The sequence below is a fragment of the Xenopus laevis genome, chromosome 2S (assembly GCF_017654675.1).
Source record: "Xenopus laevis strain J_2021 chromosome 2S, Xenopus_laevis_v10.1, whole genome shotgun sequence".
Lineage (NCBI taxonomy): Eukaryota > Metazoa > Chordata > Amphibia > Anura > Pipidae > Xenopus > Xenopus laevis.
This window is the reverse complement of record NC_054374.1, coordinates 164,713,876-164,731,135: the sequence shown is the minus strand read 5'-3', so window position 1 is coordinate 164,731,135 and position 17,260 is coordinate 164,713,876. Positions and strand designations below refer to the sequence as shown.

General features: G+C 40.6%; 1 protein-coding gene across 2 annotated transcripts in view; it reads left to right on the top strand.

Annotated features, from left to right (window-relative positions):
* The window catches only part of gdpd5.S (glycerophosphodiester phosphodiesterase domain containing 5 S homeolog), a 127,382-nt gene extending 111,339 nt beyond the window's left edge, over positions 1–16,043 (top strand). Inside the window, exons 12-17 of one of the 2 annotated variants that reach the window (XM_041584618.1) lie at positions 1,348–1,505; positions 2,655–2,802; positions 3,331–3,413; positions 6,831–6,845; positions 9,566–9,678; positions 12,038–16,043. In XM_041584618.1, coding sequence (XP_041440552.1) covers positions 1,348–1,505; positions 2,655–2,802; positions 3,331–3,413; positions 6,831–6,845; positions 9,566–9,678; positions 12,038–12,156 — 636 coding nt within the window. In that variant the 3' untranslated portion in view covers positions 12,157–16,043. The remainder of the gene's footprint in view (positions 1–1,347; positions 1,506–2,654; positions 2,803–3,330; positions 3,414–6,830; positions 6,846–9,565; positions 9,679–12,037) is intronic. The other variant, XM_018250411.2, reaches the window with a different exon arrangement.
* Positions 16,044–17,260: the final 1,217 nt, after the last annotated feature.

The following is a 17,260-nucleotide window of genomic DNA, read 5'->3' as shown; positions in this document are numbered from 1 at the left end:
AATTGTGCTTAGTACAGGGAATACCTATGCTGCCATAGTTTTATGGGATCTCTCTGTACAGACTATGAGCAAACTTAGGGGGCTGTTCCTGCTGAATTGTGCTTAGTACAGGTAATACCTATGCTGCCATAGTTTTATGGGATCTCTCTGTACAGACTATGAGCAAACTTAGGGGGCTGTTCCTGCTGAATTGTGCTTAGTACAGGTAATACCTATGCTGCCATAGTTTTATGGGATCTCTCTGTACAGACTATGAGCAAACTTAGGGACTGTTCCTGCTGAATTGTGCTTAGTACAGGGAATACCTATGCTGCCATAGTTTTATGGGATCTCTCTGTACAGACTATGAGCAAACTTAGGGGCTGTTCCTGCTGAATTGTGCTTAGTACAGAGGAATACCTATGCTGCCATAGTTTTATGGGATCTCTCTGTACAGACTATGAGCAAACTTAGGGACTGTTCCTGCTGAATTGTGCTTAGTACAGGGAATACCTATGCCAGTATTTTGTCCCCTTTTTAACCAGAATTATGATTCATCACTCCTGGATCCAGTATGAAAACAAAGCACAATATATATACGGGGGGTATAATGCTGCATTACTGGTGCCCCCGGGATATTTCAGGAATGCGTGTGCAGTTGCATGAGGGGGGGGGAATACACAGATTTGCTCCCCCTGTAGTTACACCACTGATTGTAACCCTTGTTGCCAATGCCTTTATTGCTTTATATATAACAGCGCATCCTAAAATGTCACCATTTACATACAGAAATGACTTTTTTGGTGACATTTTAAGAAAAACTGGATTTTAAGGTTTAATTTGCTTCCTGGGGCTGAGGGATTAAAACCTCTTCTGAGAACAAATCGAACCCTGAGGAGATTATATTTTTGGCTCATTCGGAACCTTTACAAAAACAGGTTAAATTTTTGGCTGTACCTTGCGCTGATTGGCTGAGAATGTCAGTTCTTGGGCACATTCTGTGCATGACACACTGGTTAGTATTGATGCCTTGCAGCTCTGGGGTCCTGGGTCTGTGTAGGTTCCTCTGGGTTCCCCAGTTTCCTCCCACACCCCAAATACATACAGGCAGGTTCACTGGCTCCTGATAAAACTGCCCCTAGTGTGTGTGTTAAAGTGATAAGGGCCTTAGATTGTAAGCTCTAGGGGGTCGTGGAATGATGTGATTAACATTCTCAATATACATTATATTGTCACTATACGAATAAAGGAAACTAATATTAGCATTCCAGGAACAATGTGTTGCAGTAGAATAAACCTGCTTTCCCCAGACCCCTTAATCACCCCTTCTTCATTTTATGCCCCTAATAATAAAGATTTGCCCCACAGGTGATCTGGCTCTCGGATACTGAGCGAGCGCTGGTGACAGACATGGCCCCCGGCTTCCAACTGGCGTCTGACCTCAAGAGAGACGTGAAATCTCTGCGAGAAACGGGGATCACCCTGCTGAACCTGCGCTACACTGACGTCACTACAGAGGATATCAGGTATGACGCAACTGAAGGTCAGTTAGGGGGAGATTTGGGGTGAGTGCTTATTTGTACCCTGGGTACCCCTGGAACTATAGCAGGGTGACACCCCAATGTTTCTATATATCTGTAACCTTGTTATGAGCTAAGGGGGCCCAGTCTGAAGGTCAGTTAGGGGGAGATTTGGGGTGAGTGCTTATTTGTACCCTGGGTACCCCTGGAACTATAGCAGGGTGACACCCCAATGTTTCTATATATCTGTAACCTTGTTATGAGCTAAGGGGCCCAGTCTGAAGGTCAGTTAGGGGGAGATTTGGGGTGAGTGCTTATTTGTACCCTGGGTACCCCTGGAACTATAGCAGGGTGACTGTTACCCCAATATTTCTATATATCTGTAACCTTGTTATGAGCTAAGGGGGCCCAGTCTGAAGGCCAGTTAGGGGGAGATTTGGGGTGAGTGCTTATTTGTACCCCAGGTACCCCTGGAACTATAGCAGGATGACACCCCAATGTTTCTATATATCTGTAACCTTGTTATGAGCTAAGGGGGCCCAGTCTGAAGGTCAGTTAGGGGGAGATTTGTGGTGAGTGCTTATTTATACCCTGGGTACCCCTGGAACTATAGCAGGGTGACTGTTACCCCAATGTTTCTATATATCTGTAACCCTGTTATGAGCTAAGGGGGCCCAGTCTGAAGGAAGTTAGGGGGAGATTTGGGGTGATTGTTTATTTGTACCCTGGGTACCCCTGGAACTATAGCAGGGTGACTGTTACCCCAATGTTTCTATATATCTGTAACCTTGTTATGAGCTAAGGGGGCCCAGTCTGAAGGTCAGTTAGGGGGAGATTTGGGGTGAGTGCTTATTTGTGTCCTGGGTACCCCTGGAACTATATCAGGGCCCTTGCTTCTTCTTCATTCCCAGTGTTTAATGCTGAGAACCTAAAGAAGTGTAAAAAGAATATGAAGGGCTTAAGTAACACAGCCGTACAGTGTCACCTGCTGGAGGATGGGGGTACTGCAGCCCTTGCTACTTGGAGTTACTGGTATTCATTTCTGTGCAGGAAACTGTACCGTGGTGTAAAACTCTGCACATGACTGACATAAGATGTGTATTACCCATGAAGCCATTTAATTGAATTGTGAATCTTCTGTGATTTTGTTGGCAGGGAATACAGGGCAGACAACCTTACCCTAAACACTTACACTGTCAATGAGCCCTGGTTGTACTCAGTACTGTGGTGCTCTGGAGTCCAGTCCGTCACATCGGATGCCCCCCACATCCTTAGCAAGGTGCCTTTCCCCGTCTGGTTAATGGTAAGAAACGCGGCTGCCAAGTCTAGTCTGATGCCCAGACACTATTTTATTTATATGGTGTAAATATTCGTAGGACTGGGAGGGGAATGGGTATACAATAAGTAACGCTAGAATCAGCAGCCGGGGTTTATGTGCTGGACCGTCCTACTATAAATAAATAGAAGGACCCCATATCGGCTTATATGTTCTAGGCCACATATATGAATGCTATGGTATATACCTGTGCAACTACTACTACTACTACTACTACTAAACACTGTCTAAAAGTAGCAAATATTGTGCATTGAGGCAACTCAAGATATGCATTGATTTAGGAGCCAGTGTATGTGGGCTGAATGCTTAGCCAGGGAGCAGATTCTTGTTTCCATGGTCAGACGGATATAAGGGTCTTGTCCCAGCCACAGTAACAGTGAATATCCAGGCCATATCCCTGTATGGCTTATTCTATATCCCATCAGCTGTGGAAGTGGTTGGTCTCCGGATACTTCATGTTCATTTGCCCATTCATTTCCGCTTTGTCTATTTCAGCCTCCAGACGAATATTATATTATTTGGATCACGTCGGATGTCATTTCCTTCACTGTCATTGTAGGAGTTTTTATATTACAGAAGTAAGTGCCATCAATTTCACGACTGAATGTTATTGCCCTTCCTTTGCAGCCTAAACACGGGTTCATCTCCTGCGTATGGCTTATTTATCTATGTATATTTGTATCCCTGGGGCAGGCTGATATTTTATATTAATCCACAAAAGCCACGTGTCAGTGGATCCATTTTCTATACATTGCTGTGCCGTGAAATGCAAATTAAGGATTTTGGCAGAAGAGCTTGCATTTTAATTTCTCTATTGATGCTAAAGGTGTTTTCAGGGTGCACAAGAAGTTTGTTCCATTGCTACCATATTCTTATAGTTGGCTCATAGAAACCAAACTCTTCCATAAATGCACCTAACTCGTAGAATGTTGGATTGTGAAGGTCACACTAATATTCCCATACGAACAATAATACCCCGGCACATTGCTACAGATGAAAAACATGGCAGGAACTGGTCATGTTGGAAATTTTCATCTGATCTGTTATTGGCCAACGAGCTTTCCAAGTGTCCATCCACCAACAGGACAAAGCCGTACTGAAGGTTCTTTCAGTTTCTCTAACCCTGTTCTGATTTTCTGAAGACTAAAATAATAAAATGTGGATGGTAATGTTCCTACTGACAGTTCATTGCATGGTCAAGTTGCAATTCTCATACAAGAGAATGGGAGTGGATAAAACTCATCATATATTAAACTCAGTACAAAGACTCAACTGATTTTAATGAAAGGAACCCCAGGGTCTCGTAGAAGCCTAGATATTGCTTTTCACAGATTGGTCTTGGTCAACTCTACTCAAAGTATAGCAGTTGAACATTCAGCCGGTGTTGCACTGGAGATTCCGAGGCCCACCAGAGGACCTGACCTACACTAAAAGGCCCACCACACTGGCTCCTGCTCCCCCTTATACCCCCCGCCACATAGTTACATAGTTAAATCTGGTTGAAAAAAGACAAAGTCCATCAAGTTCAACCCCTCCAAATGAAAACCCAGCCCCATACTCACACCCCTCCCTACTGTCACATAAATGATATATACCCATATCTATACTAACTATAGAGTTTAGTATCACAATAGCCTTTGTATTATGTCTGCCCAAGAAATCATCCAAGTCCCTCTTATAGTCATTAACTGAATCATCACCCGGCAGTGCATTCCCCAACCTCACTGTCCTCACTGTGATGAACCCCCTACTCTGTTCCTTTAAATGAAACTTCTTTTCCTCTAGTCTGAAGGGGAGGCCTCTGGTACGTGATTCTCTTTATGGGTAAAAAGGTCCCCTGCTATTTGTCTATAATGTCCTCTAATGTACTTGTAAAGTCTAATCATGTCCCCTCACAAGAGAAAACAACCCCAACCTTGTCAGTCTCCCCTCATAATTTAACTCTTCCCTCCCTCTAACCAGTTTAGTTGCACTTAGTCTCTGCACTCTCTCCAGCTCATTTATATCCCTCTTAAGGACTGGAGTCCAAAACTGCCCCCATACTCCAGATGAGGCCTCACCAGGGTCCTATAAAGAGACAGAATTATGTTTTCATCCCTTGAGTTAATGCTTTTTTTTATACAAGAACTTTATTTGCTTTAGTGGCCACATAATGACACTGCCCAGAATTACACAACTTGTTATCTACAAAAACTGGTCCAATTAGAAAATGTTCCATTTACCACCACTCTTTGTAGTCTATATTTTAGCCAGTTCTCTATCCAGGTACAAATACTATGTTCCAGGCCAACATTCCTTCATTTAACCAGTAACCTTCTGTGTGACACTGTATCAAATGCTTTAGCAAAGTCTAAGTAAATCACATCCACTGCCATCCCAGAATCTAGGTTCCTGCTCACCTTCTCATTAAAAGAAATTAAGTTAGTCTGGCAAGATCTATTACACATAAAACCATGCTGGCAAACACTCATATAGTGTGCCACCATCTCATCATTGTCCCCAAATTCTCCACTGCACACCCTGGCCAACCTCAACTCAATTGCAGTTAAGGGAAATCCGCACAGGAGGCTTCAGGAATCCTGAACAGCAAATACAATACCATGTTTTATTCCATAAAGTATCTTCCAAACCTTTGCCTTCCATGTTGCCCCGGTGTGACTACTGGTATAGTATCAGTTGTGTTGTAGCCAGATGCAAACACTCTACATAGTATCTCCTATAAATGAGTTTCCATAAAGAAGAATGTGGTGATCAGTTCCGTGGCCTTTGCCCAGATAGGCCAAAGAGCTAGAAACTAGAAGTGGTGACCTGGGGCATTTGAAGTCCCTGTGGAGTAATGTATTAAAGCAATAGGTCTAGTTTCTAGTTATTACAACTGGTGAAGGTTTCATGGGTCTTACCTGCTGGTTGGATCAATGGGAAGGCTCATAATGCTGCTCATAAGTTCAGCTTTTCTTTTGATATAGATAGTTGGTTGCACATTATCAATGCATAGACTTATAAATGCATAGGTTATCTATCTGCCCTAAACAGGCTATGCAGAACTGCCATTTGAGTGCAATAAATGAAATAGCACCATATGCTGGCAGTAATAATGTACACCAGCTGGTGGAGTTCATGTTGAGCGTCCCTGGTCTACATGAGCTCCAGCATCAGAATTCTATTTGGGGAATACTGCTTTGTGTCTATATTGGTGATGTCTCTGCCAACCTGTAACTCCAATTACATTGAATACCAGCAAAACCAGTATAGAAACATTTACTCATGGGACTTGGGGTCTGTATTTTGGAGAAGCCCCTCACTTGATGTGGCACTTGGTGTGTTTATGCAGTTCTAAGCCAGTTAGTAAGACCCTTTTTATACATTGCCATTGGATTATACAGTATATTGGATTGTGGAGTCCGGGATGGAGGTGCTGCCATATGTTTGTGAATAAAATAACTGGTTTGCTGTAGAATAAATCGGATCCAGATTGGGGTCACAGAAGATTCCCACCACCCTGCCTGACATTTGTAACATTATACAGAGTTATACTCCTCTGATTTCAACCCCCTCTAGTCAATGAATAATCAGCATATTGGCTGCTTATCTCCCACTCCTAGTGCACTCCTCGTTGACTTTATTCTTACTGAACTTTGTTGTCTGCATGAGATCTACACTTCACACATTGTTCCGATCTATTAGGTGAAATAATAGTTGATCCACACTTGCAATAACAGAGGGTTGTTGTAAAAACACATTGGGGCAAAGGAAATATTGCGTAAATCACAGAAGTAAAGACCAATTGCAAAGTTGCTTAGTCTGTAGGATGACAAAGGCTCCCCATAAGTTACACACTAGTGATCTGGGTTTCCACCACTGCTTGCGTAGGGCACATGGGCTCAATGTGATGACGTTTACTAACCTCTCTGCATTTCTGACTTTACATGGATTTCTCTGACTTCTTTGCATGTTCCTCCTTTTCTTCCTCTTTGCTGCATTTTGGCATCTCACAGCTATCATTTGATCAGGTAATTCTGTGACTAACCCTTTCTTTCGCTCTTCCCTTCTCTGTCTGTCCGACTCTTCCTCTGAGTCTTAGACATCGGTATCATTTATTGCTGGTAATCTCACCGTGTCTACTTTGTGTCTAATAACCTTCCAACAGAGCTGTAGCTGGTGGCCCTGGACATTAACCTTTGCTTCAGTCTAGTAGGGTTGCCCAACGGATTTAGACTAGTGGAACTGCTATTAATGCTGTTCTTAGGGGCCCTATAAATATTGACCCCTGAAGCTGTTACCTTATGTTAGTTCCAACTCTGAAGCTTTCACCATTAATTATAGACCTTTGTGATGGACATCTAACTACAGAACATCTAGGGTACTACTAAAGTAAAGCTGTATAGGACTGTCCTTGCCTTGTTGGGTCCGTCTGTGATCTACATGTGCTGTTTAACCCCTTGAAAACTTAGTGACTCTGTGCTGCATGGCTGTATGTGTTGGGAGACAAGTCTTATGTAAGGCAGGTTTTAAGGGTTTGGAGAATGAGGTTGGCTGCATACTCAAGGAAGTAATGAGTGCAAATCTTTATAGATGCTTGTTTCTTAATATTACCACTGGATTACAACATCTGGGTGCAAAAATTTGAGAAACAGGGTAGGGTCTAGATCAGTGATCCCCAACAAGTGGCTTGCCAGCAACATGTTGATCACCAACCCCTTGGATGTTGCTCACAGTGGCCTCAAATCAGGTGCTTATTATTGAATTCCAGGCTTGTAGACAAGTTTTGGTTGTATAAAAATCAGCTATACTGCCAAACAGAGTCACCTGTAGGCTGCCAGTCCCCATAGGGGCTACCAAATATCCAGTCACAGCCCATATTTGGCATCCCTCAGGACTTTATTTATGCTTTTGTTGCTCCCCAACTTTTTATACATTTGGGTAAAAAGGTTGGGGAACCCTGCTGTAGATGGACCATTTGGGGCAAGGGATGAATCAAGAGTTGCTTGAGTCCCTGGCTCTTGCTAAGTCATTACTGTTCATCAATGTCCTAATCATAAAGTCATGTCTGTCTGTAGCAATCAGGGCAGGTTAGACAGGGCCTTTGTTCTAGGCACTAGCATTACAGGGGCCACTTTAAGGAGGCCTTGGACAAAAGTACAAAATGTATATTATGATATGTAGTTATTGATAGATATGTTGCAACAGGTGGAGTTTGGTAAGTTGAACATCCTTGTATTATGCACCCCCTCAACTTCTTTCCGTTCCAGCCCATCTTTCCCTGCTCTCCCTTGATGCCAATACTCTGATCCCATCGGGTTTTATTAAGACGAGTCACAGGCCCCAGTTCTTCGAAAAAGTAAAAATGATATTATAGAATTTTCAGAAATGTTTAACATTTGCTTCAGATCTCAATTCTTAAATGACTTTATTAGGTGGACATCATTGTTTCAAGCTCTTGTAGGTCCTGTATTAAGCTTGTGAGTGGGTGCTGGGAGTTGTGGCTCAGTAATGGCAAAAGTGTTGGACTTCTCTGAATTAGATCGTTTCAGTTTCTCAGGGTGGACAGTCCATTGGTGGAAAACTATCCATTGACCCTGCCAACGGTGCATTGTGTATCTTAAAATGTTCCTTGAATCTAGTCCTAAATAGAAAATATTGATTAACCTCATGGTCTTGTGATCATAAGCATCTCCCATGATCCTCTGCTGTCTTGCTCACACTTCGCTCTAAAATTGAGAAAACAATCTTAAAGGGCAAAACAAACCCAAAAAGCTTAACTTTGAAACTCAACAGTGTTTTGTTGTGTAAGGACAGCCCTGGATAAATGTTCATTATGAATTTGTCTTTAATTAAGTCATTTATTTCTCCAAGTAAGTTTTCCAAATTTCCTTGATTAAGAAAACCATTCTTATTTTTTGATCGATTTCTTTTAAATAATAACACAGAACCTTGTATTTGGAAATTAAGCTGCATGAATTCACATTGGTGGCAACACCATTCTGTTATTTGGAAACTCCAGGCCCAAAGCATTCCAGACAAAATCCAATACCTGTACCAAAAACGATGGAGGATCACCCAATGCATCACGTTATTAGAAAAATATATTGTTATTGAAGGATTTTAATTTTATGCAAAAGTGTAGCCAAATTTAGTTTTGAAAGAGACCTGCAATGATCGTGGATGAAATACTAGGAGGGCGCTCTAAGCCCATGTCTAGGTTAAAGAATTCTGTAAATTGAGCAATCACATGGGTTCGCGACAAAATTCCAAATTTTTTTTTATTAAAGAATGTGCTGCCAAAATTCGCAACGGAAAAATTCATGCAAACAAAAAAATGTGTGCATGTAAAATGTTTGCGCCCAATGGGTTCCACTAATTTCTCATTGTTTATGCAAAATTGTCTCCATTTTTGCAAATTTTTCCGTTGTTTTACGGATTTTACGGCGAATCGAAATGGGACAGACTCGCTCATCACTGTTCATGAGTCCAAGCCAGGGTTGGGATCTAATCTGTGAGCTTGGAACCCCCCCTGGGAAAGTCTGGGAAGGGACAAATAACCAGTTTGAGAACTAGATCCTAAACTGAGGCTGAATTATTCCATTAATAATGAATTATTCCATTATTCAATTATGCCTGAATTATTCCATTAAAAAACTGGTGTCTGAGAATGACTGTGGCTTATAGTTTGTGTAACGTACTCGGCCCATAACCCTTTTCAGGGGATGTTCATGCCTGTGTTCTGTTACAGGTGGAGACTTGGCAGTATCCGCACATATAACCCCGAGCAAATTATGCTGAGCGCCGCCGTGCGCCGGAACAGCCGGGACGTCCGGATCATGAAGGAAAAACTCATCTTTTCAGGTATTTTTCTCTCTTCATGCACTGGGGCCTGAGCCCACTCACTCATTTTCAAATTCAATTTTTTCTTTTTAAACTCGATTTTAAAAAAAATCGCTAAACAAAATTGGACCACAATTTTTTTTATTCCTCAGTCGCTAGTATATTGACGAAATACCTTGATTCAGAAACCCACAAAATCTCGTTAGTTCACTGTTTTTTTTTGTTTTTTTAAAAAAAATAGAATCGTGTAAAAAAACATGAAAAATCCAATAGCTTGAATGCGGAAAGTCTAATTGTTTTCTTTTGAGTTTTGAATGTTTTTCAATTGAAAAATATTAGCGATGAACGAAAATGACTCCCAATGGTTGGGGGGAAAAAATGCAGCGTGTCGAGAAAAATTTGTCGCTTGTCAAAATAAGAGTTCAATGCAGTTTGGCGAATTTCACCTTTTCGCAAATTTGTGGCGAAGTGAAACGGGTCATGTTTGCCCATCACTAATAGATATCAAATACTTGTGGTTAGTATAAATCTGATTTTACACTTTTATTTTATATAAGCTTCATCACACTGAAATAAGAAACTTTTATGAAATAATCAAATTACTCTTCACTGTCCCACACTCGGCAATCTGGAGTTTTTGATCAACATCCTTTGGGGGAGGGGTAGTACCGTCATCATCTACTAGGAAAGGGAGACCCACCTAAAAGACATATTAGACCTATAGGTCAATCAAAATCTGACCCAGTTCTCGGCATGAAGAAAGCTTTAAGACCAACAGGTTGCAGAGAGTGAGATACTAAAGAGTAAATTGATTATTTCATAAACTGCCTTCTCTTGTTTCACAACTAGATGGTGCAATACAAGAACAACCCGAGTACCAAATGCTTCCATTAAAGAGAGAATCCGATTCAAATTCCAATTTTCAATTTTTTTTTATGGTCTAAATTGTCAAACTCGACTAGTGAAGTATCAAAACCGGAATTTTTTTAAAAAATTCGAATTTGATTTTTGAGATTTATCAAAGTCTTGCCCTTTAAAAGTTCAAATTCAACTATTCGCCACCTAAAACTTGCCGAATTCATGTATAAGTTAATGGGAGAGGTCCAGTGACCAATTTGAAGATGTTTGTAGCCTTCCTGACTTCGGAGAAAAAAACTCAATTTGAGTTTTCAGGTCGGTTAAATTCAGTTTAGAAGAAAATCTGATTCATTAGAGTTTCAAAAAACTCGCATGAATTCGACCCTTGATAAATCGGCCTCCCAAAGTCAAGATTTCAACAGTCGTAATTTGACTTTTTTACATTCAAAACTCTCTCATCTTGTTGCCACTAACAGGGTGATTTAACAAGGTTCAAATTTGAATTTTTGCCACTATTCGAATTTATTTGCGCAAAAACTCGAACTCGCACAAATTTTAAATTATATTTTCAAAAACCCGAAGGAAAGTTGTAGATTTAAATGAAATTCAATAAAAATATTTTTTAAAAAGTCAGGTTATAAAATTGTCTTTAAAAAAAAAAAATTTAAATTTCTAAGTCATCCTTGTGAGATTAAAAGTCAAAATTTCAACAAACTCAAGAATTGAAAGCACTTAATGAACTTTTAAAAACAAAAATGAAAATTATACATCTGTTGAACAAAAAGATTGCATAAAGATGTGAGGAACTAAAGCCCTTTTTAAAGCCTGAATTTTTCTGTTGGAGGTTTTATAGGAGAAAAACTCATTTTTCTACATTTATTATGCTCTGGAGATGCTAAAAATTTAAATCTGAAAATACTCCAGCTAGAACCTGTCGAAATCATGTCGAAGTCAATGGCAGATTGAATATATTTTTTTACTTTAGGATTCTCGCTGGTTTTCAATAATCTGATAAATTCGAGTTTTCGGGGGAACAATTCTATAAAGTAGAGTTTTTAATGCAGCAATTCGAAGAAAGTTGCACCATTCAAATTGACGTTGATTTTTTTTTTTTTTTTAGAATTTTTATTGGTAAATTAAGAGGAGTTTGGTTGAAATTTTTTAACTAAAGTGCAGCGACCGGATTTCAATATCGGGCGCCCCTTGGCCGTGCGCTCCGACTAGGCGGCCGCGCGGTCCTAGCGCCGACCTCACCTCCCCTTCCCAGCGTGCCGGCGAAAAAATGCCGGCGCAGCTGCTGTAATTGAATGGGGACGCACACGTCCCCATAATGCGGCTGGGCGGCATGCCGCCCTAGGCCCGGGCCTATGCGTCCTTGCCGCAAATCCGGGCCTGCTAAAGTGAGAAAAAGTTGACTTTTAGTAAACAACCCCCTAAATGTAAACATTTCAACAAAGTCATAGCTTTTACTTTCGAAATTAAATTTTTTGTTGCGATTTCTTTTTTCTTTCTGCCTTTTCAGAGATCAACAACAGCATGGACACCGCAGATGATCTTTCTCTATGTTCTGAAAACCGCTACGATGGGTTCTCCAACAACGCGGTTACCCCTTCGACAGACGCTAAGCTGCACGCGAGCTAGGGACAGAGGGATGAAAAACAAAATGAAATGAACCATCTCTGTTTATAAAGAATTTTGGAAACTCCCTTGGCTGATGCTTTTTTTTCTTTTCTTTCCGAGACAGAGATATTTTATGGGACTACTTTATTGACAGGAGTTTTTGTTTATTTTTGCTATAATGGTTCGTTTTTTGGTTGTAGAATTGGGACTGTGACAATGTACATATGTAGAAAATGTGTTTTTTGTGTGTGTTTGTGAATAGAACAGAACGCAAGCGAGAAAATGCCTCCGGATTGGAGGGAGAACGTTGAATGCATCAGCCTGAGAAACACTCGACTCCTTCACATCTGCGAGGGGCAACTATAAGGGAACATCAGGATGTTTCTAGTAGATACCAACATTTGGTTAGTCACTTCCCATTGACAACTGGTAGAATGAAAAGCTCTGGAATGACAATAGTTGGCTGAAAATGTACTGTTGAGTAATTCCAGGCAATAATTGTGGATGCCAAAATACTCAATACTTGCAATCTACATTCAGTCATTCATTACTATTCCTGGTGTGCCACAGGGTTATTAACTGAACTGCCAGATTTTCTATATTTATATGGGTCTCATCATTTAGGTCCATGTATCATAGAAATTGAATTGACTAATTTTGCATTTATCATTCAATATGCCATGCCATGAGCATTAGTGGTATAGTCTATAAACCTACGCTTGGTTAGTAGATTGGGGTATACTCTTTGGCCAGCCCATAGATAATAGACACCTGTATTGTGACTGTTCCCCAAGAAGAAGACTTGCTCTTTCACCCTTTGCTTGGGTTGCCTCATGCCTCCACTAATAATTTGAAAGCAACTATGGCATCAGCAATTGCATTTTGTAGACTTGTGGTCATCTCAAGCCAGAACGTGGTCTCAATCATAATGAATAGTAAAGATGTAGCTATTTGCTCCATCACTGTGAAACTAATGGCAAGTCAAACAACTGCAGCAATCTAAGTCTATCCAGAGATATTTGGAACACAACAGTAGAATGTCTTCCTGCTGAACACCGGCTTCCCAAGCCATAGTAGTCTTGCCAAGTTTATTGGGGACCACAGTGGGTCTTTTAGCTCATATATATCCATTGAGAGGCAACTTGCGTTCAGGAAGCACTCAACATATGAAGAAGAAGAGGTGTACTGCTTCCAATAAATCCTTCTTCTTTGCCCCTTATTGAAAGTGAGCATGTCTTGAGGTCCCTCTATAGCAGCATTCCCAAGATCCCCCCCCCTCAGTGGGATTGTATAATGGCCAAGGGGGCTCAGTCTGAAGGTCAGTTTTTCTGATGTCCTAGACATTCTTATAACTATCGCTGTTTTCCTATATTCTCTTGTTATGGGGAACATGGGGCCCTTTGCTAAAACCTGGGCCTCTGAAGGAACTTAAAGTGAAAAAAGTCCACTTTCTCCCCTCCCGGGGTTTCATTCTTGCTTGAGTCGCTGCATTTTTATGATAAAAGTGGGGCTCTCCATTTAGTGACGACACAAAATGGTTACATTTCATAATGTGGACAATTCATCAGATCCAACCGATATGTTTACATGGGCTGGTCTGCTCACGAACCACTACAGTTTTGAGAACGCTAGTTTTATGAATGGGCCCATGGTACTTGTTTTAGTCATTTTGATATTGTAAATCCTACATAATGTGAAGATAATAAGTGGGAAATGATTAGTTCGATACAGAAATCAATGTAGGAAAGTTCTTCGGTTTGCTTTGGTTAGCCCATTTAGTCTATAGAGTTTCATACACAACTGTTTTTGATCGTATCTTAAGGACAAGCTTTGTTCTAGGACTGTTCCATTTGTGAGATATGCTTGAGTCAAGATTAATTTCATTTCAAGCATCTGCATTGTGTCTACAGAACAAATAAGATCTGGTGCTGTTGTACCAAAGGAAAAAAACTGGTCTTTTACCTCGTCTGGTGGGAGGTGGTACTGCAAATAATAGTATTGAGTTGTTTCAACTGCCATAACTTATGAAAAAGGAGGACTACAAAACCTCAAGTGTTGCCTCAGTCACTCCTCTTTGTTTATAGAGAAGGTCACCAGATGACGTATTGTATTTGAGGTGATCTGTTTGTATCCAGACCATGAATATTTCTTTCTAGAACAGCTGGACATTTCTAGTGATGGGCGAATCTGACCTGTTTCGATTTGCAAAAAATTCGCGAAATGACGAACATTTGCCTAAATGCATTGAAGTCTATGGGCTACAAAATGTTTTTGACGCACTGACCAACTTTTGATGCTCGACAATTTTCATAGCAAAACTTGGTGAAAATGTTTGCTCCTCACTTGACATTTCCAATCATGGGATTTTTGATAAAAGTAGCCTAAATAGTAATTAGTGCTTTGTACATTTAACCTAACTGACTTAAAGTTCTTCGTCTTGGCCCACATGAAGATACTTAACTTACCCAACCAGGTGTCCTAGTAAAGTCTACCTCAGTGTGGCATAATGGATGTGGTTTTCTTTAGAAGTAGTTTGTGTTGCACTGGTGCTTTTGACAGTCCCAATCTTATCACAAATATAATCCAATTTAAATGCCCTATTTGTATGTGGTGCCATGCATTGTTTGGTCAACCTTCTGCCTTTGAATGTTGACTTGCTCTACCTTTTCTTCACCAACTGTTTCCCTGTCTTACTTGGTCCTTCACATCACTCTTCTCCAACGCTACTTTTCCTTCACATCACTCTTCTCCAACGCTACGTTTCACATTTTTTTGGAATATCTACTAATGCCAAGCCATCATCCCTTCCCGTTAATTGCATAGGGTACTTTTTATTATAACTAAAATTATTTCTATCAAAGAAAGAATCATCAGTAAGGGGTAGCTACTGAACTGAGCGCACAGATTCATGGTTATATCTGAAATTTGAATATGAAATTTCATTAGAAATCTAATTTATAAAAGATTATAACAATGTTTACTTTTTATTTAAGCATTTTCTGGTACTAATTCTCTTGGACCACCCATCCTATTTTTGCCATTAGGGAAACCTGATCTTTTTGGCCAGTACAGTCTTAACAAAATAAAAATGAGCAGAGCATCTCTCGGCTTTAAAACGAATCTCTTTCCAGGCCAATTCCGCAGTAGATACTGATGAAGAATGCAGATGTGGAACACAGATTTTTGTTATTCTGTTAATGATCTTGAACATGCCTGGAGCAGATTCGATGGAGCTTTGTAGAAATGTCCTCCTCGATACAAGTAGATACCCATTTCTTGGGCATTCATAGCTCCAATGAAATGTGAAATCTCACTATTAAATATGGGAGTCCCATATTACAATGGACCCCATAATAAAAGCATCTCCACCTTCAAGTCATTAGAGAACGGTGCTATGCATTGACCTGTATATGGGATGTTCTCTTTTTCCAGGATCCTGTGTTGAACCAGCAATGGTATAGAGCGGGGTCTCCTTATTGTCCATCTGTTGTTGAACAGAAAATTCCAAGATTCTAGGAGGATCTGTAGATCAACAACAGATGGAGGACAGCGAATAAAATGCTACATACATCGATCAAGGTTTAGAACTGCATCAATCATTGGACTTTACATTCTTCTTTGGTGCTGACTTTGCACTGAAAGTTTTGTTGATGATAAATACTCTATGGACCAGAATGTGATAGCAACCAGCGGGAATGGATTTATGTTTATGGGGCATAGAATATTCATAATCTGTCTTGGCATTGCCACCAGAAACATGGTGTTCCCTGTAACACCAAGATATGAAATGGTCATCCCTCCAAAGCTGTATTCACAGTATTCATTCTTGTCTTGTTTAGTTAGGCTGTGATGAGAGACCGTGTATGTGTAACTGGATTTTATTTGGAAATAAATGAGTTTCATATGTTTTCCTACGGTCTCTATTTATTCTACTTCTCATTCGTACACAAACGCTTCGTTCTATATACAGTAAGTGGTGTAACTAGAAGTTTGCTAGGCCAATAAAGTCTATTTAGGTCCCCCTTCCCCCACTGTATCTGTTTTGTGACCACTGGGACGTTTATGAACCTGACAGAACCCAATATTTCTGTATTTGGCTAAATACCGAATCTTCTATGAAGGTTTTGGCTAAACTGAACAGGAAGCTTAAGTTGATATACAAACTGGCAAAATCATGGAGACAAAATTAAACAAGTGAAAAAAAAACAATTGGTTATGTAAAATTTGGGTTTGGATTCGGTTCAGCCAGGCACTTGCGTTAGGCACAATCGAAATCCTGCTGAAAAAGGCTCAGATTCAGGCCACCTTATTGATCCATATATCATAACCATCCAGGAGAGCCTCCATGCAGTGGCATAACTAGAAGTTACTAGGCCCCACAAATTAACAAAATCATTTTAGGGTCCTTTTTTACCAATATACAGTATGTTGAAATTGTTAATTAATTAGGGCCTTATGGGACCTCCTCGCCCCCCCCCTGCAACCACAGGGTCTGCTTCCTCTGTAATTACACCATAGCCTCCATGCCAAGACCAATTAAAACCTAACACTGATTCCCTACAGTGTGGGTTAGACCAAGAATTTATGATTCTAGCTGTCATTGAGCCTATAGGAAAAGGATTCAAGGATGGGTATGAGTCAGAACTTAAAGGCTTCCTTGATGGTCTAGAGTTTCTGAGCAAAGGATAAGTGAACACAGTTCTACCGCTCAGTCACATACATATAATGCACGTTGTTGCTGGGCAGGGTCAGACTGGGCCGGCGGGACATCTGGAAAAATTACGGTGGGCCCCAGACCTGCTCCTCTTTCGGGCAAAACCAAAAAAACTATGTGTATTGCTGTGCATGAACGTTCACGTATGTGCGTGGTGCTCTGATTCTTGCACAAGCTCACAGTGATCTGTTTCTTGCGCATACGCACACCGCGCTGGTTTTTTACGCATTCACATAGGGCCCCCGAGGTTAGGAACCCGGTGGGCCCCAAATGCGCCTGTTGCTGGAGGTTTCATAGTTTTAAATTAACTTTAATACAGGTATGGGACCTGTGAATCGGAATGGACTGGAATCTGAGATCATTCAGTAATTTGGATCTTCATACCTTAAGTCTACTAGAAAATCATGAAAA